The 25,427-nt window shown below is 40.2% G+C and overlaps 1 protein-coding gene across 1 annotated transcript in view; it reads right to left on the reverse strand.

The window, feature by feature from the left end:
- EXOC4 (exocyst complex component 4) overlaps nt 1-25,427 on the reverse strand; it is a 740,765-nt gene that overhangs the window by 634,213 nt on the left and 81,125 nt on the right. The window contains exons 6-7 of the mRNA XM_046020865.1: nt 20,824-21,067; nt 1,871-2,045 (exon numbers count right to left, since the gene is read on the reverse strand). Coding sequence (XP_045876821.1) covers nt 1,871-2,045; nt 20,824-21,067 — 419 coding nt within the window. The remainder of the gene's footprint in view (nt 1-1,870; nt 2,046-20,823; nt 21,068-25,427) is intronic.

Here is a 25,427-nt window from a genome sequence, read left to right on the forward strand (position 1 = left end):
TTCACAAAGGTAAGAGTGTGCTGGACTCTGTGGATGCTTCACTACTGAAAATGAGGACTGTCTTACTCTCCAGTGAGTTTTGCTCTGGCAGGCCGCTAATGTACAGGAGGATCAGGCTGATGCCACAGAGACTTGGTTAGGCAAGATCTCGAGTCACCCCTACCCTACAGTCAGAACAGTCCTCTTACCACAACACAACCTTTCTGAGGCCACATTGGAAAGAACAGGGTGCTCGGCAAGTTGAGCCCACTCTGGCCACTCTGAACTCCCAACATTTCTAAGCATCTGGCAACATCTGGAATTGCCAATCAACATACAGTCCCACTGTGGCCATTTTCTGCCAAGCCTTGTGGTGCGTCTACGCAGCTTCATATTTGACCAAAGACCCAAGGGCACTCTTTTCCGACCAATGGGGGCACCTCCTCTGGGCAATTCCCTCTTCTCCACCTCCACCATCCCACCCCACAGATTCCAGCTGCTTCCACATCCTCAAACTCTCACCTCTGCTTCCTCTGCTTAAGGAGCCTGTTGCTGTCTGCCTCAATTTCACTTCCCTATGCTACGGTGGCAAGTGTCCCCCGAGAGGAGGCTGGGATGAATGAGGGACACACTTCATGTGTTCTCTGTCTCTCAAATGAACGTGCTGACTGCCTCAGTCCATCCGGCTTTAGAGCTACTTACAACAGGAGGTAAGTCCATCATGGCTAGAACCAAAAGTCCCTCATTCTTACCACTTTTGAAAATGGCCTTGAAGTCTATTTTCTTGTTTCATCCTTAAACATGGGACATGTTTGTGGGAAAAGCACATATTTCTGTGATATATATAAATCAAGATATAAAATGTTAAAGCACCAGTTTCTCAGCAATAAAGATACTTTATTCGATACACAAATATTCATCAAGCAGCTACTATGGGCACGTGGTAATAGACAAAGCAGCAAAAGGAACGCAGAGGATGTAGCTGCAACCTGTATTTTTTTCACTGAGCCATCAACAGAGCACACAGACTGCACCCAAAAAAAGTCTAATGAATGAGTAGCCAAGAATCCATCATTCAATCCAACAGAAGCATACCTTACACTCTTAAAAATGACAACAATTTACATTCATGATTTATTTCTTCCTGCAAATACTCCTATTTGCCCTGTAAGTAATTTCATTCCTACAGTTATATTTTTCAATTTCCTACATGTACTTAATTTTTTTTGTATTAGTAGGTACTATCTAACCAAGTCACTTCTATTTAGCTATGTCAAATTTGCTTCAGCTAACTCTTAATCGAATTTCCAATTCTCATCTGGCCAAATCAAATATATTTTCCTAGCACATGGAGGGAAAATATAATAAAATTTCTAAATACCATCTCTGCCTACTCATACCAAACAGTAATATCATTTCTCCCATCTTCAACAAATCAAGGTGATACATTTATACCTTACGGTTATTTTCATCTCTCAAAACACACTCTTGACCTGTCATTTACTCCAATATACACAAGAGATGACTGTAAGAAAACAGCCAGAAAACTAAGCTACATATGTTCATAAAATACTGTTTAAGAACATTTTAATATTGATTACCTTAATATACGACTCATTCCAGAGAAGTCAAGTACGTTATGACAGAAAGCCAAATACTATACATCCTCGATTGCAACATATTGAGAATCTCCTAATATGAAAGCCTGGTCAAAAAAGTTGAAAGGTCTTTTTGGAAGATGAGGGAAATTGATGACATCAGCAGCATCACCCTTAAATAGCATTGTGGCTTTCTCACTGTTTATGAGTAAAGGGACATTTTAGGTGCAGGTTTTTCATTCCAATCTGTTATTCCACATCAAGATGGCGCCATATCTGTAAAAGGACCTTACCTGCAGAACATCTTGGATCTTCACCCACACGTCTGCCATATCGTACAACTTGACATCGTCCTGCTGGGTTAGTGGGGCCACAACAGTGTCCTGCAGGTACCCCAGGACCACGGAGTGTGCAGTGGCTACAGCATTAAACTTGTCAAACAGCAACTCCAGCAGCTCCAGAAGCAACCTGGTGAAAAAGCAGATAATATTTACATCCACACACGCACGCCCATGAAGATGGCTTATGAAGGCCAGCATGAAAACCATCAACCTTGGAGACAGCACACGGGATTTTCACAGATCGATCTCCAAAAGTTGTAGGATCGAAGCAATTCTTGAAGCTAAACCTCAGTTTCCTCTGCTAGAGAATGGAGAGGATGCAAGAATGGAAAAGCCAATGGTGATGTCCCTGAACCAGCAGTGACAGCTCATGCGTCCTTTTTATCATATTTGAACGATCACCACACTACTACTCTGTATTCACACAGGCAGTTTCTCCGAGAAATTCAGGCAATTTTTCAGACAACAGTTCGATGTTACACAGAACATGCTATTTCCCAGCGATAAATTGGGCACTTTGGTAAGGATGCTAATCCTTTTAGTCACGGAAAGCTGTGCCTACCATTCAGATGTATGGCCTGAGTTGCCCGAAAAAAAAATACACACCTGCCAAGCAATCTGACTCTCACCACAGGGAGCAGCTTAGGCATCTGCATTATCTCATTTTTCATAGTGAGAGATGCTGGACACATATTATTACATCCATTTTATGTACTCAGGGACACAAAATGAGGTTGCAAGGCAGCTGAGCCTAGAACAAAAGTTGATTTCCGTGTCAGTGCATTTAACCACGTACCTCTTGCTGTAGCTCTAGAATGCAGATGTGCATTCGGGGATAGCTTGAAGCTTTATGTCAGGAATGCCAAGTAATTCCTCTAACACTGAGCCTTACAGCTTCACTGATCACGTAGGCTTGGAATTATTTTTCCTCCTCTGAACTTGTATTTTATCCCACTTGTAAGGAACCTATATGTGGCTCGTGTATGTGACTCAATAAACGTGGGTCACAAGTATTTACACAGAGAGGTTTTACCTCCCTTCTTCAGTACTAGTCTTTCAATATGGGAAACTGCTTTATACATCTCCATATACTTAGGAGCACTGAAAACATGATCAGCAAATATTTGCTGAATTGAATGTGTGTACCAAGAACGAGTCCAGAAAATTCTGGAATGTGACCTTTACTGTGTATTGTGGGCTCTCAGTTCAGAGTTCCTAAGCAGACTTACAATGTAACTTGAAAAGTGGAAAAGGAAAGCAAAAGAGCTTATCAGCTATGTCAGTTAACAAGATTTTATTACCATAAATAAGAGGTCGTAACTACAATTTCATCAAAATGTATAGCCTATTATCTATTCCTATGGCTACTTTACTGCCCAATTACGATAATTAATGTGCCAGTGTGACAGCCAATAACTATCCTATGATAAAACCCTAATATCTGTTTGACATTTTAATTTAGATGAGACAGAATCAATAAAAATTTATGTAGTACTCCCAGTTTAGAACACACATAATCCAGAAATTAAACACTATATTTGTAAATAGGAGCCATTCTACCTTTGGGAATGATGGGATTTTTTTTTTAATCTTTTAAAGGTCAAATCACATTCATACTGACATATATGTGAAACAATTCTTTCTCAGCTGTTACAGGAGAAATTCTCAAACATCAGCAGAGGGTACGGAGGAAGATGTGTCTAACATAACAGCCGAAACAGTTAATTCAGTGTAGGGAAATGATCTGTATAAAACTGATATCTGGCATCATACAGAGTAAATTCCTGATTAAGTGAAGGCTCTATTTTTCAAATAAAGATTTAGGTAAGTATGTAAGCCTTATGGTTCCCAAATATCAATCCACAGACCCCAGAGTATTTTTCAGGGATAGACAGGAAAATAAGAACAGGAACATTTATCAACTTTTCACAAAAGTAAATTCATTTGGTATTTTTGGTACTCTCTTGATAGGAAAATCTCATTTTCTATCATGACGGCAATTAACCCTGCCAAATGTCCTTAACTTGACAAAATTAAAAATAACCTTATGCTATACGCTAACGGTTCTTGCCATCCTATTGATCCAGGACATCCAGAAGCCTGGGGCACACTGGTGTCCAACTGCCCAATGGCATGAAGCTCCAGGTACAGGCCTGCAAACCAGCAATGAAGCAGAAAACGCTGGAAAAGAGGTGGTTCCTCTGAATGCAGGGGTGCTGCTGTCTGATCATCTCCAGGGCCACCAAGCTCCATGACTGCACACCCTGACAGCCACTCAAGGACAAGGGCAGTTAAGCAAGCTAGGGCAGTGCTCTATTTAGAAAAGAGACAGAGCAGGGAATTGGGGTTTAGGGATGAGATTCATGGTAACTATTGACATCATGGAAATAGCAATCCTTCGATACAATGCTGACACATTGCCAGCTTCCCTCAATCCTGAACAATCTAGACCAAGATAGACTTGTTGTCGTAGGACCATCATAGCCATAACAGAAGCCACATAGGAAAGAGAGAAGAGACAGGCCGGAAGTGAAGGGAGTCTGGTTGCAGCTCTACCTACATCTGAAACATCAACCCATTTCAAAGACAGAGACACTCTCCTTTGCCTTACCCCAGCACAAGCATGGCAATATTAATAAAAGCCACAGTTCTTACACCAAAATTAAAGACTTCAACACTGTAAATGATACCATCAAGAAAGTGAAAAGACATCCCACGAAATGGGTGAAAATATTTAAAAATCATTCATCTGACAAAGGATTTGTATCTAGCCAATCTAAAGATTTCTTACAACTCACAATAAAAAGAATAACCAAATTTTAAGATAGATACAGGTTTTGAAAAGATTTCTCCAAAGAAGATATATGAATAACCAAAAGGCAAAAAAAGACATGCAACGTCAGAGAAATTCAAGTCAGAATCACAAGATACCATCGCCCATCAGGATAGCTATATTCAAATAGGCAAGCGATAAAAAGTCCTGTTGAGGTCATAGAGAGAAACCGGAACTCTCAATACAATACCGGTGGGAATGTAAAATGGTAGAGCTGCTCTGGAAACGGGTTTGGCAATTCTTCAAAACATGAAACAGAAGGTTACCATATGAACCTAGGATTCCATTCCTAGGTATATCCTCAAGAGAAATGAAAACATACGTGTACACAGAAACTTCTACACAGATGCTCATGGCAGCATTATTCCTAAAGTAAAATATTATAATAGTAAAGCTGTAAAAATGGAAATAATCCACATGTCCATCACCTCATCAATCGACAAACAAAATGTTCTATATTTGTACAACAGATTATTATTGGTTATCAAAGGGAATGAAGGGCTGGACATGCTACAAGAAGGATGAACCTTGAAAATGTGACAGGTAAGGAAAGTCACAGAAGACTACGTATTTAATGATTCTATTTATACAAAATACCCAGAATATGCAAATTTTGTACACACACACACACACACACACACACACACATATATATAAATATGTAAAATATATCCATAGTTACTTAAGTGGGTGGGAACTGACTACTAACGCATATGGGGTTTATTTTTTTAGGGCCAGGGGGACAAAAATGTTCTGGAACCAGACAGAGGTGCTGACTGCACAACCCTGTGGATACACTAAAAACCACGGAACTGTACACTTTCAATGGATGAACTGTGTAGTATCTGAACTTTATCTCAATATGTCTATTTTAAAAAGAAACCCATCAGCTATGGCACTGAGTGAGGACAGCAGGGCCCACACTGCCTCTGTAGTGAGAACATATAAAATAGTGAAAAAGGAAACTGATGTCTCAAAAAGTGAAGTATTATGAGAGTGGATTCCTTTGGGGTCTTACTATAGGAGGACATGAGCTTTTGTCTTTTGGCTGACTTGGTTTTGGTTTATTCTTCCCAGAATACTTACTACTGTAAGTAACCTGTTAGAAATCAAGATTCACGGGCTTTCCCAGCATCAATAATTCCTCTATTCTTTATGAAGGGAAAAAAAAAAACAAAACCTCAACTTCTCCAAGTGTTCCCATCTATAAAAACAAAGTATTTATTAATACCTGTTTAGGGTTCTCACTGAACTCCTGGAAAGAGCACAGCAGAAAACAGACAGAACCAGGTAGAGGGAAGAGAGTTCAGGCACCCTCTGTCTGGGTTTCTGGCTTAAGCAATTCTGAAGATGCTGGTTATCCTTCCTGAGAGTGAGTGAATTCAAGTGAAGACAGAAATTTGGAAAGAGGGTTCCTGGGTTTACATCTGGTTAAGTTTAAGATGTTATTTACTTAAGCACTTGGATATGCAAATCTGGACGACACTGGAAATTTTTAAGAATGATAAATATTTGAGAGGAAGCGATCACTCAGGATAATATGCAGAGTAAGTAAGGCAAGCAAGGTTCACAGCCAACACTTTCCAAAACAGCAGCATTGAAAAGATGGTTAGGAAGTAGCTAGAGGGGAAGAATGAAGCTAGGAAAGGAAATTGTAGAAGACAAAGGAGAAGTGAATATCCACAGTCAAGGCTAGACTGAGGCCAGAGGAGGTAAAGACAGAGAATCATACAACTCACGGGTCCTTGGCAAGACCTTGGCAAGAGGATTGCAGAGGAGCACTGGAAGCTGATCCCTCCCCAGTGGAATGAGGAGTGAATGGCTAATAAGGAAAGAGAAACCGAAGTCAAAACACACATTTCGCAAAGGCACAACATCCCTTACCAACATACACACTCCTTAAAAAAGAAAAAGCAAGATAACTCTCTCCTGAAGCATCAAAGAATAAGAGAGATCGGGAATCACTCACATTAAACAGGACATAAATCCACACTAGTCTGGCCCAATTTAGAGCCACCAAAAATCAAGAGAAACAAGATAAATATTCATAGACACTCGCCAACTGTCCACACGACACTAGAGTGAGAAAACAAGCGACTGTCTTCAGCTGTAGACATACTCAGGGTCACCCAAACACACAAAGCCCCACTCAAGTTATTCCCCACTCCCACCACAAAATTTAAATAAATAAAAGAAATAAACCATTCCATTGCAGTTAACTCAGTCACTTACATCATTTTAGGCTCAAGGTTTCACCACAGATCTAAAAGACAAATGAGCTGACAGAATTAATCAAGTACTAGAGACTCCTTAAACGGAACTTAACAAAAGGCCTCATATACAAAGAAGCCTAAGAACCTCCAAGATTGAATTTTCAATTAATTGCCATTTCTGCCCTTCAGAAAAAAAGAACACACATTGTCTCTCTCACATGCACCACAGTGGTCATATCTAGAGGCACAAAATAGTGTGCATTAACAGCAATACAGCATCACAGGTGGCACAGGGCCATGGTAATCCTGGGACGACCAGACAGTATAAATGCCACTGAGAACCACAGACCTGAAGCCAGCTCCCTGCTGCATATCCATGGGACCTTCACAACATCATGAGGGTATTCCAAATCGCAGGTTCCTCAAACACAAACTTCTTCAATTACAGTTTCCTAATCACAGACACTGAGAAATAGATGCAAAAAATATATGTAAAGTCCCAAAAGCTTTTGCACAGCAAAGGAAACAGTCAACAAAACAAAGAGGCAACTCACGGAATGGGAGAAGATATTTGCCAATGATACTATAGACAAAGGGCTGATATCCAAGATCTATGAAGAACTCCTCAAACTCAACACCCAAAAAACAGATAATCATGTCAAGAAATGGGCAGAAGACATGAACAGACACTTCTCCAAAGACATACAAATGGTACACTTCTCCAAAGACATACAAAAGGCTAACAGACACATGAAAAAATGTTCATCATCACTAGGCATCAGGGAAATTCCAATCAAAACCACACCGAGATACCACCTTACACCAGTTAGAATGGCCAAAATCAACAGGACAGGAAACTACATGTGTTGGAAAGGATGTGGAGAAAGGGGAACCCTCTCTCACTGTTGGTGGGGATGCAAGCTGGTGCAATCACTTTGGAAAATAGTGTGGAGAAATTAAGAAATTAAAAATAGAGCTGCCCTATGACCCTGCAATTGCACTGCTGGGTATTTATCCCAAAGATACAGATGTAGTGAAAAGAAGAGCCATCTGTACCCCAATGTTCATAGCAGCAATGGCCATGGTCGCCAAACTGTGGGAAGAACCAAGATGCCCTTCAACAGACGAATGGATAAGGAAGATGTGGTCCATATATACAATGGAGTATTATGCCTCCATCAGAAAGGATGAATACCCAATTTTTTTTATCAACATGGATGGGACTGGAGGAGATTATGCTGAATGAAATAAGTCAAGCAGAGAAAGTCAATTATCATATGGTTCCACTTACTTGTGGAGCATAAGGAATAACAGGGAGGACACTGGGAGATGGAGAGGAGAAGTGAGCTGGGGGAAATCAGAGGAGGAGACAAACCAAGAGACTATGGACTCTGAAAAACAAACTGAGGGTTCTGGAAGGGAGAAGCATGAGGGGATGGGTGAGCCTGGTGGTGGGTATTAAGGAGGGCACATATTGCGTGGAGCACTGGGTGTGGTGCATAAGCAATGAATCTTGGAACACTGAAAAAAATTAAGATGTTAAAAAAAAATGTAGGGGCGCTTGGGTGGCTCAGTGGGTTAAAGCCTCTGCCTTCGGCTCAGGTCATGATCTCAGGGTCCTGGGATCAAGTCCCGCATCGGGCTCTCTGCTCAGTGGGGAGCCTGCTTCCCTCTCTCTCTCTGCCTGCCTCTCTGCCTACTTGTAATCTCTGTCTGTCAAATAAATAAATAAAATCTTAAAAAAAAAAAAGTATGTAAAAGTAAACTGAAAAAGCAAACCTAAAACAACAGTAAGTTGTTTTCTGTACTTTTAACCGATACCATCTGAAAGGGGAGAGGGAGAATGACACAGGAGATGCTCCAGATGTCTGCATGGCCCAGGTGCACCTCTGTCCCTCCGTCAGCTCCGTCAGTAAGATACAGCAGCATCATTCCAGGAAGACCACTGCTTCAGTTTACTTGGATCTCGAGTCTGTCACTGATAACTGAAGGAGGCCTAACTCACAGGGTAAGAGCTAATTCCTTCATTCCTCTGCAACTCTATATGCCCTCCAAAAATAGATGGTCACAACAGACACAGAGTAGTGACAAAACAGTGACATGCATGACCTCCTGCAACAGAAAATAAGGGCAGAAGCCTTAGTTTACATCTCCCTGTAACCACATGTCTCCTCCAACACAAGGTCCAATGCCCAGAATGAGGTAATAGTCAAATGTCGTGCGTGCCTGAGTTCACGTGTAGGGTGGCGGCAATATTAGAAGTCTAGGATCAGAGACACTGACCTGGGGTCCTCAGCATGGGGCTGGTGGCTACAGCTGGCATAGTGAAAGAAAGCTCTGAAACAGGAGGGCGGAAGTAGGAGGGGAAAGAGGATGATGACAACAGCGACAAGGACTGCAACAAAAACCACTGCGCCAAACACAGCCACACTGATTACAAGCCGGGCACTGTGAGAAGGGCTTTACTTGGATCATCTCATTGAAACCCTTGGCTTTTATCCCTATTTTGTAGACAACGAAACTGTAACGCAGATAAGGTTCAAACAAAGGCCTCAGTTTTAGAGGCTGTTCCTTTTAGGGGTATTAGGAAAAAAGGAAGTCGTTTCTAAGAAGAGGCCACGGGGGCCTGGGTGGCTCCACTGGTTAAGGCTTCAACTCATGATTTTGGCTCCGATTGTGATCTCCAGGTCGTGAGATGGAGCCCCACGCTGAGCAGGAAGTCTGCTTCAGATCTTCTCTCTCCCTCTCCCTCCACGCACGCTCTCTCACTCTCTCTCTAATAAACAGATCTTGGAAGGAAGGAAGGGGGGAAGGGAGGGAGGGAAGAAAGGAAAGGAGAAGGGGAGGGAAGACGGGAGGGAGGGAGGCCAAAGAGGTATCGGTACTGTACAATGCCAGGGAAACCAAGTCTGGAAAAAATGTCAATAGAACTGACTCTACCTTCTCACCATAAACTAGTTTTTACCCCTGATATTCTACTAAAACAACTCTTGCAGAAGTCTCCAACATCATTTTGCTCCATCTAACAGACACTCTCCAGCCCTTATTTAAATAAGTGCAGCACTTGTTTCTACTGACCACACGCTCCTCCTTGAGACACTGCCTTCCCCTGGTCCACAAGCCAACGCTCTTCTGCTTTCCTTCCACCTCTCCGGTGGCTCCTTCTCAGAAGCCTCTTCCTCAGTCTGTTCCCAGAGTCCTGTGAACGCTTCCCAATCCTCACACTCTCTCTGGGTGACCAATAACAAGGTGAGGAAATACAATACATATTATAACCTCCTGGTTTCAGAGCCCATAATAAAAAAAATATTTCACATTGAACTACCCTCTCAAAAGGATAATCTTACTAATCTTAACGTGAGAATCAAAGGTATAGTTCAAGCTGAAAGACACATGCACTCAGAGCTAACTTTAAAAATACTGTAATAAAATCTGTTTTGTGTTAAAAAACAAAAACAAAAACAAAAACCCCACAGAAGTGTGGGACTGAAGGAGATATTTGTTCTTTAAACATACATCCAATTACCTGGCAGATTTTAGAAACAGCCCTCTTTAAAGTAAAATGTTACTTTTTTTCCCAGATCCTCTACTAACTTCCCACTTGCAGCTACCCCTGTCTGCCTCATCTTCAAGAAACTTTAAGAAAATGTTAACGAACCGTTATAAGGAGACAAGGAGTGTCTATGGTATAAAGATGTATCATCAAGCTGTGAAAAGTGTTCAATATTTAAGGTGAGATACGACTATCTGAATCTAAATTTAACATCCAGGGAAACTTGAATTAGTCATTTGGCTGGAAAACCCATGTTTGCAGCCAAGGAGCTGCCTTACTTGGTCACAAAGCAAAGACACACACACACACAAGGTAGAAAATCGGTTCCGTCCTACTACTACTTATCTGCTGAGACTTTAAAATCTGGGTTCTGTATCTTCCCAATGATAGACAAAGGCAAAAACTACAGACTATTTATTTCCCTACCACTATGCTCTAAGAGATAAGAAAACACTGACCTCTGAGCTTGGGTCTTCTGGGAGAAATGAAAGGAAATTGATCATCAATTATTTCCTATCAAAATGGTCTTAGTTCCACATGTCTCTATCTCACATAGACAGTTTCCTAACAAGCTTGGCTGAGCTAGTAGTTTTCATCTCACAACAGGACAAGACCCCACTTAATCTTCAGGGTTGTCTAATGTCTACTTGTAAAGGGGTAGAGGTAAGTTTTGCCACTTATTAATAACAATCTTCATGTAAAAAGAAGTTACTATTTGAGAAGTGCTGACTAATTCTCCATCTGCACGATGAAAAGAACAGGAAAAAACGATCAGCAATGCCGAAAGAAACAGAGCAAAAATAGAAAGCACACTGCACTGGGCCTGGCGCTGGCAGCTTTCTTCCTGTGCCACTTCCCCACCGGTAAGTCAGTCTCCCATGCTCAGTGCCTGAATTCGGGGTCGATGACCCCAGTGAATTAATTCTAACATACGTCAAACTAGTGACTAAAATTAGAAAACAAACCCAGGCCTTCTTCCTTTGAATTAAAGAATTGGCATCATTCTTTGCAAAGCCTTTCCCAGATAACCTCTTCAACAGAAGGTGCTGGGAATCCTGGAAGCCACAGGGAGAAGAGAGAAGCTGGATCCTGATCTCACACCATACACAGAAGTCAACTCTAAGTGGGGTAAGGACTCAACCATAGACCCGAAACCACAAAATTCTTAGAAGAAAACAGATCGGCCTTGGCAATGATTTTTTGGATTTGACACCAAAAGCAAAAGCAGCAAAAGTAAAAACAAGCAAGCAGGACCCTGTCAAATTAAAAAGCTTCAGCACAGCAAAGGAAACCATGAACAAAATGAGAAGCAACCCATAGAGTGGAACAATATATTTGCAAATGATAGGGGCATCTGGGTGGCTCAGTCAGTTAGGCATCTGACTTGGGCTCAGAAAAGGATCTTGGAGTCCTGGAATCGAGCCCCAAGGTGGGAATCCCCACTCCGCAAGGAGTCTGCTTCTCCCACTCCCTCTGCCTCTCTGCCTGCTTGTACATGCGGGCTTGCTCTCTCTCTCTCGCTCTCTCTCTCTCTCTCTAACAAATAAAATCTTTAAGAAATACATTTGCAAATGATATATCTGGTAAGAGTTAATATGTATAATCTATAAAGAATTCATACAACTCAGTAATCACAACAAAAAGGCATATATGCACAACCCTATTTAGAAATAGGCAGAGAACTAAATAAGACATTTTTCCAAGGAAGATATACAAAAAAACCAAAAGGCACGTAAAATGGTGCTTAGCATCACTCATCATCAGGGAAATGCAAATCAAAACCAAAATGAGATACCACCTCACACCTGGCAGAATGCCTATCATCAAATGACAACAAAAGAACAAATATTGGCAAGGACGTGGAGAAGAAGGAATCCTTGTGCCCTGTTGGTTGGCAATGTTAATTGGTGGAGCCCCTACTAAAAATAGTACGGGGGTTCCACAACAAATTAAAAATGCAGCTGCCCTATGATCCAGCAATCCCGTATCTGGGGATTGAAAGGAAAAGACAGGGAATGAAAACAGGATCTCAGAAAGACATCTGAGTTCTCATGTTTGTTTCAGCATTGCTCACAAGAGCTAAAATTGGAAAACAACGTAAGTGTCCATCAATGGACAAGCAGATAAAGAAGATGTGGTATGCATGTGTGTGTATACACGCATATACATACAGACCTATGTACATACGTACAATGAAATATGATTTGGCCAGAAGAAAGGGGGACATCCTGTCATTTGTGACAACATGGATGAAATCTGAGGGTATCAGGATAAGGGAAATAAGTCTAGCAAATACTATGTGTTTTCACATATGAGGAATCTAAAAAAAAAAAAAAAGCCCAACTCAAAGAAACAGGTTAGAACGATGGTTGCCAGGGGCTGGGGGTGGAGAAAATGGGGAGCTGGTCAAATAGTACAAACTTGCAGCTGTAACTGTGTAAGTCCTGGGTAGCTAATGTATAGCATGGTGACTAGAGTTAATACCATATTATGGACTTGAAAGTTGCTAAGAGTAGATCGTAAGTTCTCACCTCAAAAAAGAAATGGGAATTAACTGATGTGATGCAGTTGTTAGGTAATGCTATGGCGGCAATCATTTTTGCAATATGTAAGGGTGTCCAATCAACATGTTCTACACCTTAAATTTATGCAATGTTGTGAGTCAAGTATAATACCTCACTGAAGCTGGTGGGAAGGGGGGCGGAAGTCCTCTCCCCTGTGCCAAAATAATATATCATCATAGTGGAACATTAGAAAAAGTATCCATAAATCTACTTCTCAGAGATAACTAAAGATGTTAGATGTGTATTTTTAGTATAAGAATGTGCCAGGTCCCTACAGGGGAATGGCTTAGGTATCTAAGTCATCAGTTTAATTCTCAGGTGAGCTAATTAAGATCCATTTACTCTGTGGCTGCTGATCACACTTTTTAACATGTCCAGCTATCTCTGAGAGGCCTGTCATCGATCACAACAGGGGGTGTGGGTGGGAGAATGGATGTGTCAGTGCAGACACGGCCTTTCTCCAGTGGAAAAACAAAAGCAGGCCCAGGAAAAGAATTGGGAGCGTCAATTTCATAGAAGATGGAAGGCAAACTCCCTGACGGAAAGAGACTACTTCTACTCTTAATTCTGCCACCGTCAAGCTTTGTGAACTATGAAATTATTTTGGCTTTCACATTTCTCTGAGTAAATCTGGGATTAATAACCCCCCACCTCTGATGAGGCCAGTGGTGAGGGCAGCTCAGCTCACGTATCAGATGACAAAAGCATAAGTACTACAAAAGCAGAAAACGCTGTGATGTCTGAGATGTTGTAAAGAGTGTTCTCAAGCTCTGACAAGCACACGAATTGCCTAAGGCATAGACCCCTGCAGGCCCTGCCCCCAGACACTCCACTTCAATCCCCCTCCACTTCCAGCTTCCAAATGGCATTGGTGCTGCTCCTTAGACCCCACTCCTGGTGCGGAGATTTGTTTTTTTTAATTCACTTCCTCTTATTAAAAAATTATCTTCTTAGCATCTTTTTCTTCTTCGTAAACATTCTTGGGCAATTCAGTATGTGTCCAGCCCTAGGTCAGGCTGCAAAAACACGAAGTTCAGTCCCCTCTTACGAACTCATAGTCCAGTCTAATTAGAGACGGTGGTAATGAAATGGGCCGGGAGTCAGAAGAACCCCTAAGGTACGAAATACAGCCTAAGAGACTCAAGACGATGTTTTAATCCCATCTGACAAGACCCTAAACATCAGAAGGGAAGGCTGTCACTTGACACAAGGGTTTTATTTGTGTTATTGCAAGGAACACTTCATGTCAGTTTGAATGTGGAATACCTTTTCATCTAACACCAACAAGTGCACAGAAAATAGGACCTAAGGCAGCTCCCACCATCTACCAGATAGAGAAGGGGGTCCAGATGCAGCAGGAAGGCTGACACCTAAATATTATCAATAAACCATGAAATAGATTTTATCTGCCAGTCCTTTAACTCGTATGATCTCTAATTCGAACCTGTAATACCATGGAAAACAAGAGATTTCAAAGGCAGGTTTTGCTGGTGATGGGTTTTTTTTTTTTTTTTTCACCCTGATAGATATAAATAAAGATTTAAGCAATCTCCTATAAGACCTGTCCCATTTAGCCAAACACCTTTTCTTTGAAGACCATCATCTCCCAAGAACAATACACAATCGGAAAGATAGCTGTCCAATTTCATGCTTACAAGGGAGTGAAGAACATTACTCACATTACTAATTACCTGATATGTTACAAAGCTATGACCAAATTTATTTATTACGTCTTACTAGAACATACATAGATTTGGAACCAGTACTACCTTCCATGGTAATAAATTTTACGTTTTAGTTAACAATTGGTATATGAAGTCCCACATGTAAAGAATTAACTCCTTTCGTTTGTTCTAAAAATACTGCAGTAAAGCTGCAGGGGATATGCTCTAGTTGAAGAAGAGTGGAATTTCCTGTCTGTCGTTGGTTCATCCTATTCATACCCTTCAGTATTCAACAGTTGAGTATATTTAAAGCATGTTCTTACTGATATGTGTAATCAAAAGTAGAGATTTAATCAAATGATATCGTAATCACTGAAGTTAAATTTACTTGCTTCCCGCTTGCTTTGATTCGAATTAAAGACTCCTCTAAATTACATCAAGGCCCTCCTGATTCCGAGCATGTCCAGGTGCTACATGCAGTGGCTGGGAATGGCTACACGAAGTCACAAGGACAAATGCTTGACCTTGGCTCATAGCTGCTCCTAAATGACTTTTCTGTCCAATAAAATGACCAATCCCACAAAATCCTACATTTCAGAGACTTAGGAGAAGAGTAACTAATAGAAAAAGAAAATATGGAAGGAAATGCTACTTACTTAGACTCACATGCCTGACTCCAGCCACAGGTCTAAAAAAAAATACATGAGAAGTATTTCATTTATCTGTCTTTTCATAAATACTGCCTTTGTACTACACAACTAATCTTGGGGACTAAGCCTTTAGACTTCCTCATAGAGGGAATCACTCTGTAAGAATACCCTATTATATCAGTATGCCCTCATTCCACGTTTTAGACTCGGAGTCTCAAAAATATTCTTAAAGTTTATTTTTTTCAACTTTTAGAGCACTAATTCAATCATTTCTGTAAACTTACCAGCGTTCACTGACTGACAAACCAGGGGAAAAAAAAAAAGTTTTAGGAAATAAGGCAAAGACCAACCTCGAAAGAAAAAAAAAAAAAAAAAGAAACCATAAAGTAAATGATTCAGTGTTAGAATTATTCAGCAAGCATTCAGTTAAAACTGAGAATCAATTACATGGAGGATATATAGGAGGCAGAAATGAAAGGCGCATACAAAAAAAAAAAAAAAAGAAAGGCGCATACAGCCCGTTATAATACAGTTCCGCAAGTGTTACCTCTGTTTAAAAGTGGTGTGGCCACTCCTTCATATTCCAGATGTATCAAAGATATAAATACTAAAAACAAGACTATCTAAATACAAGAAAAAAGCTGAAAAATTGTATTTATAGTCTCAGAGTAAGGAAGACCTAAGTTTGACACAAAACTCAGAAGCTATGAAAGAAAGCTTGATAAATACAGCCTCATAAAAACAAAAACTATAATATATAATAATAATGCCTACATGGTCAGATATCTTAACAATCCCCCATCCAAGTACTAACCAAGCCAGACCCTGCTTACTAACATATGGGATCAGATGAGACCAAGTGTGTCACAGTGGTATGACTGTAGACCATAAACAAAGTCAAAAGAGAAAAATTGAGGGGAAATTATAATCCCAAAGAACTAATTTTCTTAATAGAGAGTTCTTACAAATCAATAAAAAAATTTTAAAAAAAAACAGAAAAGTTGATAGTTCACTGAAAAGGAAATAAACATTTAAACCCTGTGTTATTGAAAATTTCACATTTCAAAAACAAAGAAGAGCATAATAAACTAATATACTTATTAAAAAGTTTTCCGATTAATGCCTTTCCTCCCCCTCCGGACTTTAAACTTATGCCTTATTTCTTTGGCGTTTCAGCCCAGGGTCTGGTCCACGATAGATATTCAACATATGTAGGAATTCCTTCTTTCATCCAACAAATATTGGGTCAGGTGGGCACTGCACTACATTCTGAGGACAGGGTGCTGAGCAAAGCAAACTCATTCTTTTTCAAGGCTTCCATTCTAGGAGCAGTTAAAGATAACCAAACACATATAGACACACACACACATAGAACATAGAAGGTAATCTAATGGTCCAGATCCTGTTGGTCTCCAAACAGGTATTAATTACATGTTTCCATACTGATACCCTCATTAGGCATTTTCATTTTCAATGATTTCTTCTGATTAAAGTAACTTTAGTACTTTAATTCTTAAACAATTAATTTTTCACTAGAACTTAAATAACAGTTACAAAATAGAGAGGGAGGAAAAATCTACAACGTTATCCAAATACGGCTACTTTCAGCATTAAAGCGTATTTCTTTCCTGTGTTTTCCACAAATCTTTACTATCCCAGTGGGCACAGAACATGTAATGTTCTCTGCCTTTTAGATCAGACGCTTCATCTTCCTACATTCTTAACCAAGACGAAGGAACATGGCAAAAGGATCTCTTTCCAAAAGGAAAACGGGTTTCCATAGCAGCCATGGCTTCAACTCATTCAATCCCTTCTGCCCTCTTCAAGACCAGCAGTTCTACCAAAGCTGAGCAGCCCTCCAGCACCTACCCCTGCAATGATCTGCTGCCTCCAAGTTTAAACGGGGTCACTTTTAAGTAGACGGAAGAGGTGCCTCACACATGCCAATCACTCTCTTTTCTCCCATCATCCTCTCCTCCATATATTCTTGACATCGAACCTTGAGAGGATTTTCTTTCTTTTACCTCTTCCTCACACTTTTCCTATTTGTTAATTATTAAAGAACTTCTTCCAGCTTCTTGGAAACAAAAATGCTATGAAATGCTCACGGGCTAGATTTTGGGAAAGAAGCAGTAATTACACAGCAGGAGAGGAAGAAATGGGTAATGAGCTGCCCAGACAGCAGACCACATGAGCCATCTGAAACTGAAGACACTGCCTGTCTTTTGGAGGAAATTATGGGTAGCAGGAGGTTCTGGGAGATTAGCAAAGCACATGTTGCTCTTATGTTTATAGCAAGTTGGCAACAGGAATTGGATATTTTTCTTTAATAGTAAGCAGAGGTTTATATTCATAGATTATGGATGAACAGAAAGACTATCTCTCCAATAAACAGACAACAGATAGTTGGGGGGGGATCCAGTGTCAAAAAATAAGTGGGTCACCAAAGTGATTTTTAAAAACTGGCTGTACAAATATTCTGACTCTGCAGGAAGTAAAGCATGACTATTCACTAGTCTGGTCCCTTCTTCTTTTCTAGCAAAACAGCACACCACATTAATTCTCTTCGCATAAAGACAAATGAAAACAGGCCTGCAATGCATCACAACCACACTATATTTAATAAGATGATGCTGAACAATAAAACTTCTAAGGAAAGTTATAGAACTGGTATCTTGCCTCAGAGTAGCATTTATATGCTAATGATCTGGAAGAGGTTAATTCAGTGGCGGTGAGGGAAAGAATGTGCATATTGGGGGTAAAAAACGATTTATGGTTCTTTTTACCGACATTCCAACTTTAAGAAAAACAGACTCTTGTACTTTTACATAAGATTTCTTGTATTGTAAATAATATGAAGTATTATGACTTCTTTCTAAAATAAATTCCCCTAACACAACCTGGTACAGTTTGATGAACATAAAATACGATGCAACCTTCAAGGGATAATCTGACAATATCCCTTCTAAAATTTTCATCTTCTAGAAGCAACAAGGCCAGTCACTTTTGAATGACATTTTCAAGGTCATTAATCTGTGAATTTTAAGGCACCTGCGAGCATAGAGCCACCATATACTAGCTCAAAATTATCAGTCATTTGGAATCCCAGCCTAAGACTCAAGAAGAGAGGCTCACCCCAAAAATTTGTTCTCTCTCAACTATTTTATCTCTTAGTAGTTTGGGCCCAATTTTTCAGATTTGTACATTTTATAAAATGGGATCGTGTTATACACATGAAACCAAGACCAGCAGCTTGTTCACTTGCCAGTGTCCAATATATCCTGCCTACAAAAGCTCTGAATACCGACAACAAAAAAAAAAACTTAAAGGGGTGGGGGTTGGCGGGGAACCCTTCTGCTAACTCATTCCTCACAGAGGAAACATTTATTATTTCCTGGGGCAGTATGCTGAATTTCTACTTCTACAGCTGTAATTTCCACTTGTGAATACTGGAAGGGGCTTAGGGAATGGAAGAGGAAGGGGTCAAAATCCTATGAAAGACACATTGCTTTTAAGGGTACGGTAATGAGATTTGCAGAAAAGTTATTGATCCGTGCCCTTTCGTTTTATTTCCAATATACACTATAGTCATGTTATTTCCCTATGAAAGTTCAGTGTATTCATCTAGGGACTTGCAGCAACAGGGCAAATAGCAAGCCAGAATTTTGGAGTGTTCATTAGTAAGGAGGCAAAAGGTCTTCACGGAAATCCAGGCACCAGGCAAAGAAAGAAGAAAAGCAAAGTTCAATTTAGAACCATTCCCCAGCCTCTCTGGATCACAATGTGAGTGATCAAAGAACACGGCAGTTCAGGAAGGAAGCAAGAATAAATAAACGCGTGTGTTCATATATACCTAGGCATGTAATAGTTCTTCCTGGCGCTGCTCTACTAAACTCGAATCATGTGACCTCACCTAGGGCAAGCAGTCCTCTAAGATGGGGAATATTTTCTTCAGATTATAGAGCTGGCATTCAAAAGCAGTTCTGCCTGACAATGAAACCCATCAAAACACGTGCTTTGAAACGGTCTATGGCAAGAGATGGGTGGAAGATGGTTTCTTTACCAACTGCACTTTTTTTTTTTAAGACTTAGTTATTTGAGAGACTGAGTGAGGGGAGGAGCAGAGGGAGAAAACCCTCAAGCAGACTCCCCACTGACTGCGGAGTCCAATGCAGGCCCGGATTCCATGACCCATGAGATCACGACCCAAGCCAAAACCAAGAGCCAGACACTCAACCGACTGAGCCGCCCAGGCACCCCATACGAACTGCACTTTTGAATGAAGTTCAAGGGAATTAACTTTTGAAGAGCTTTAAGGAATAATCAAAGTCAATGTTATTTAGGTATTTAGATATATCAAAGAATATAGAAAATACGAATAGAACATTAATTTTTCTAAAATATTTAAAGTCTGAGAAATTCTAAGTAAGCTCTTCTTTCTCCTTAAATTTGTTATTTGCTTAAAAAAAAAAAAACTTTTACGTCCTATATACAAAGAGAAGAATTCCCTTTACAGGTCCACAAGATTATGACCCCCTCCACATACTGGCTGGCACCTCCCAGGAACTGACATTATTTGAGAGAAGACCTGCTCCACTCTGCCCTCTGCCCCGACATGAAACTGTAGTTTCCAGTGGTCTCTCCCTGTCCCTCTACTGTGACAAATCCCTGCCCTGGTAAGCATGGAGGGTTGGGGGAGGGTAACAGCAGAGAAGGAGGTGGGGAGGAACAGAAACCTGTGTAGAGTATATCTTGGATTTTCTAGGAAAGTCAATTTCAAATATCTTGTCCCACGGTCAAGTGATATTAGTTCTATTATGCCCTGAACTCTGGTTTGGCAGACATGATCTCTCAGTGTATGAGTTAAGACAGAGTTAGGACTGTAGTACAATTTCAGTTTCCCCTTATGAAACAAGAATTATGAAATCCAAATCCTATTAGCTATTTTAAATAGATACAGGAATTCCTAAAACCTATTTGCCTTATTGGCAAATATCACCACACATCAAAGGAGAAAGCAGAGGACAAAGGAAAGACCACAGAGATGCATTCAACTCCAAGGCCAGCCACTTCATCTGTGACCTTGAACTAATTATTAGTTTCTGAGCCCCAGTTTCCCTAATTGTAAAATGCAGACACTAATAAGTAGCTCATAAAGTGGTGGTGGGAATAAATGAAATAATATACATAAATGCCTTGAATAATGCTTAGTACTTAATATTCAATAACATTTTTTTCATTTGAGTATGAACAATATACTTTAAAACTTTTCAACCCAATAATGCCTATTCAGCTATTTTCACCAATCTGAGTTTGTAGGGGCTCTAGTACCCCAAGTTCAAGAAATAACATCAACAGAAGCTGTTCACCTAGCCCCCATCCTAGAAAATGTAGACTTCTCAAAACTACAAACTGCACGCCCATTTACCTTGGTTGGTTCTCCACAGTGAGGTTCTCTCCTCTCTGATAGCCACTGTCTGCTACCTGGGTTGTAGACCTCTTCACAATTTGCTGTAGCTCCTGCTCCAAGCGTTCTTTGATCGCCTTCACGGTCTCTGGAATCTTCTTCAGTTTGGCCAGTCCCTTGATGAGGATGCCCATAAAAAGGGTGCTGTTCTCCTCTGGATCCGATTCCAAATCCTCCTTGATGTCCTGCAGGTTCATCTCCCTTACTGTAAAAAAAGAAAAGAAAAAGGTTCCATTACAAGATTCAAAAACAGAATGCACTGAATAAATGGGATCACAGCTTTGATTACTGCCCTAGAGGAATTAGAGAAGACTTCTCAAGGGGGAAACAAACCATGAGAGACTGTGAACTCTGAGAAACAAACTGAGGGTTTTGGAGGGGATGAGGGTGGCGGGATGGGTGAGCCTGGTGGTGGGTATTAAGGAGGGCACAGATTGCACGCAGCACTGGGTATGGTGCATAAACAATGAATCTTGGAACACTGAAAAATGAAACAAAATTTTAAAAAAATATATATCCCCAAAAAATTGTATTCACATAGTGACTAAGAATCACAAGTAACAGTTACATTCCTCAAATCATAGCCATCAGTGAAAATAAGAGGTGGAAGCCATTAAAAACAAGGAAATCTCCACAGAAAGTTTTCCATGGACAGCCCCTTCTACAATGAGCCAGTCCACTCAGGACATTTATTAAGCACTCGCTGTTGATAAAATGCCAAACTTGGTGCTACAGGAGAATTCTTGAGAGCCATAGTCTCAAAACTCTTATTTAATACTTACAAAAGATAAGTACCTTGATAAAAAGAGGTAAGTTACATAAGGTAAATTAGTTAAAACAAATGACAAGAGATGAAGAAAACTGAAGAACGGTATGTGCAAAGTGAGACACGACTCTAAGGAAAAGAGTAATGAAGACTTTTCATAAATACAAAAGAACCACCTTCTACTTTTCTCTAAACATAGGTCTACCATAATAACACACTCTACGGAAAATGGGTCTTGCAAATCCATGTTAGTTTTCTGAGAAATAATTTTATATGTCAAAAGTCTCCATAGATCTACAGGCTTTGGGATGGAAGAGGGTAGGGGAGCACAGTGGTTCTCAACCCCCAGTGAGGAGCTGGGGAGAGCGAGCGATGGGGATCTGAGACCTCCATTACCGACTGAAAACCACAGGCCCTCCCTTCCGACTAACACACATACACACAAATATGTGCCCCAAAATACCCAAAAATAATTCTCTTGTTTTAACAATGGTTGGATTTAGATAGAATAAAGCGAAAGTGAGTAAAAGCCAGAAGATGGACCCTAACAGTTAAAGTCTTCCCCATCCTTCCCTCTCTATTCTTCAAAACAACTGGCAGGTTGTTTGTTTGTTTGTTTGTTTTTTGTTTTTTGTTTTTTAAACTATTTTATTTATTTGACAGAGAGAAATCACAACTAGTCAGAGAGGCAGGCAGAGAGAGAAGAGGAAGCAGGCTCCCCGCGGAGCAGAGAGCCCGATGTGGGGCTCGATCCCCGGACCCTGGGATCATGACCTGAGCCAAAGGCAGAGGCTTTAACCCACTGAGCCACCCAGGTGCCCCCTGGCAGGTTTTTAAAATATGTGATACCCTGAAAGACTGCATACATTCTTCTTTAGGGGAGTCAAGCTCAATGACACTATGAGTCCACTCCAAGCTGTTCAGCACCACTGGAATGCACTGCAATCTACTGATTAGGGAAGAATGAAAATATCCCAATATCCCCACTACAGGCAGTAAATCCGTGTAACCACTGCATAGAGTCTCCAAAACCCCTACTTCAGATGATACGCACGCTATTCTCTTCAATCCCTTCTATTCATGTTCCCAACTCGTAAAATGCACTTCAGTATGAACCAAAAGCATTTAAGGACATGCAGGATATAATTACTTCAACAAGCTTGTTTTCACCGAAGACGTCCTCTTCGTATTTATCCACGAGGCTGAAAACCATGTGGAGAGACGGAAGCACAGCAAGAAGAACCGAATTCCTAGGATTTTCTTTGCAACACAAAGAATTTTAATATTTCATTTAAAATGAAATTTAATATTTCATTTAAAATGAAATTTAATATTTCATTTAAAAAATCTTAAGACTAGTAAAGCGGGAGTAGAACCAAGATGACTTAAGCCTGTGAAGATGACAATTTTGATGGCAAATAAAAAAAATAAAAAAAAACACACACACACACAAACAAAACATAAGGCATTGATATTTCCAAATGTGACATTGCAAAAATTGACATTTTAGTTACTGGTTTTCTTTTATACATTAAGAACTGGACCCCTCAGGCCACAGACTTCCTCCATCCTGCAAAACCAATCCCGGCAGCAAGAAGAGAGAAATACTTAGCAGCCAAGGAGCCATCTAAATTCAGCATGTTGCAGGTTGGGGGGCGGGGCGCAACCAGAATGAAGCGCAACTATAAGCAGAGCTTCAGGCAGGGAAAAAAGTAACAGAAATTTAGCCAAGAGACAATGACCTTCACAAAAGTGCACATATGAGTCACAAACAGACACAAGCAAGGGGCCACTTGTGTGTCACAAGCACCTGCCACAAGAGTGACTGGTGAGGAGATAAATGTAGTAAGATCCATGAGCCCCTAGACGGTGTGGCATATAGCTACTTATATGTGCACTAATATGATAGAGAGCCTATTAAAAAATAATAAGCAAGGTATGAATAATAACATGCCAGAGCCTCAAATGGCACATTTGTTTCGAACTTTATCTTTCTGTTTGTCTCCTGAAATCTCCTAGAGCATAAACAGTGAGCAGATCCAATATTAATTAATTTATATTATCTATTTCACTTACATCAGCTGAAAATTAAAAGGCAATTTAAAAGGATAATATAATCAACCATGAAGACTAGTCCAATAATCACGGTGAGGTCAGATAGAATTATTGGTGCTTTATGGAAAAAGTCTTGTACAAAAATAATATAGCTGAAATTCAGTATGGACCTCCCACCACAATCAGAACAAAATGTACATACTTCCAAACAACTTAACGCCAAACCATTCCTTCCCTTGTATCTATAGTGATACAGTACTCAAAGTGCAGATTTAAGAACACTTTATAATTAGAAATACTATACTCTCACCCAGCTCTCTCTGATCTTTTTGCTCTGAAGAGACTTATCAAGTGAAGATTTCCTGAACCTGCTTTTGAAGACCCTCAGTGGCAGAACAGTGCTAAATACTAAGATTTTCATGTTCTTCCCCACTATTACTAGTAAAAGCCTATTGGCCCCAACTGTTCCTTATCATATGCATAGACAGGGAAGGAAGAAGGAAGATACAGATGTGTAGGTATACGTGCTTAAGTGGTTTGAGGCTAAGCATGGATTCATGAAGGTTTAACAAAGACACTTTGGGACTCATGAAACAATTAACTGGATGCTATCTCCAGTCCTCCCAAGCTCCACAATTCCATGATTCTATCAACTTAGAGTAAATCTATACATCTCTGGTTCCATGGCCTATAGCCAATTCTGTGCATCTAGATTATAGATAGCCCATTTTAAAAATAACAGAGAAAGTGAATAATCCATTTAAGCAGGTTAAGTCTTCTATAAAAGAAAACTACCTTTTGTTTCCCAGTGAGTACAGGAAGCAATGAGACTAGTCCGTAACTGCTTTCTTTTCTTGGTATGTTTGGTAAGAAAATATGAGTAACATGCACCATGGCTATATACACATGCCATCAAATCTGCACAAAAACCCTGGTGATACACTTTAACTTTGTACTGAATAAGCTTCATTATTTAACTTAAGATTTATACATGTTAAATTGTAAGAGATAACGGTAGTGTTTACCACAGAAACTCCTGGTAAATGTCATGCTTTATACTATGCATGGTAACTAAAGTATATAGATATAGTAGATCTGATTTCGACCTACATACATAACTTCATTTACATGTTGTATTCAAGAACATTATGTCTATATAACAGGGGAACTGTGTCACTATTGAACAGATTTCAATATAAATTCAATATAAAAAGGAGACTTCAAAACACTCACCAAGCCTACTTAACCCAATAAAGTACCAAGAGAATTACAAACCCACACCTGCCCCCACAGGCAGGAGTCTTGCCTCAGTAGAGTGACAATGCTCTCAAATAGAAAATAAGAACGTTACCACTTAACAGTAATTCTGGTCAAAATGGCACTATAAATTCACAGTTGAGATACCCAATCTCCAGACAGTTATATACAAAAGAGAAACTAAGAAGTTATGAAGAAATAGTCTGGTTCAAAATTGAGAGTAACATCTCTGTGGACAAGCAATAGAAAAAAGGAATGGAGCCAGAATATGTATCCAACGATGGCTGTGTGGAGAAGCAGGCCGAGGCAGGCAAGATCTAGCCCATGGGGTGTTATAGACTTCACGCGCACCACTGGCTAGATGAGCGGACAAAGTCCTCCACGGAGGGCTACAAGCACAGGACCAAATCAAGCTCTACACCTACAGACGCTTCTGGTCTCATCAAATCCTTATCTTCCATCCACATCCCAGTGGAGATACCTGGTC

The sequence above is a fragment of the Meles meles genome, chromosome 10, assembly GCF_922984935.1.
Source record: "Meles meles chromosome 10, mMelMel3.1 paternal haplotype, whole genome shotgun sequence".
NCBI classification, from domain to species: Eukaryota; Metazoa; Chordata; class Mammalia; order Carnivora; family Mustelidae; genus Meles; species Meles meles.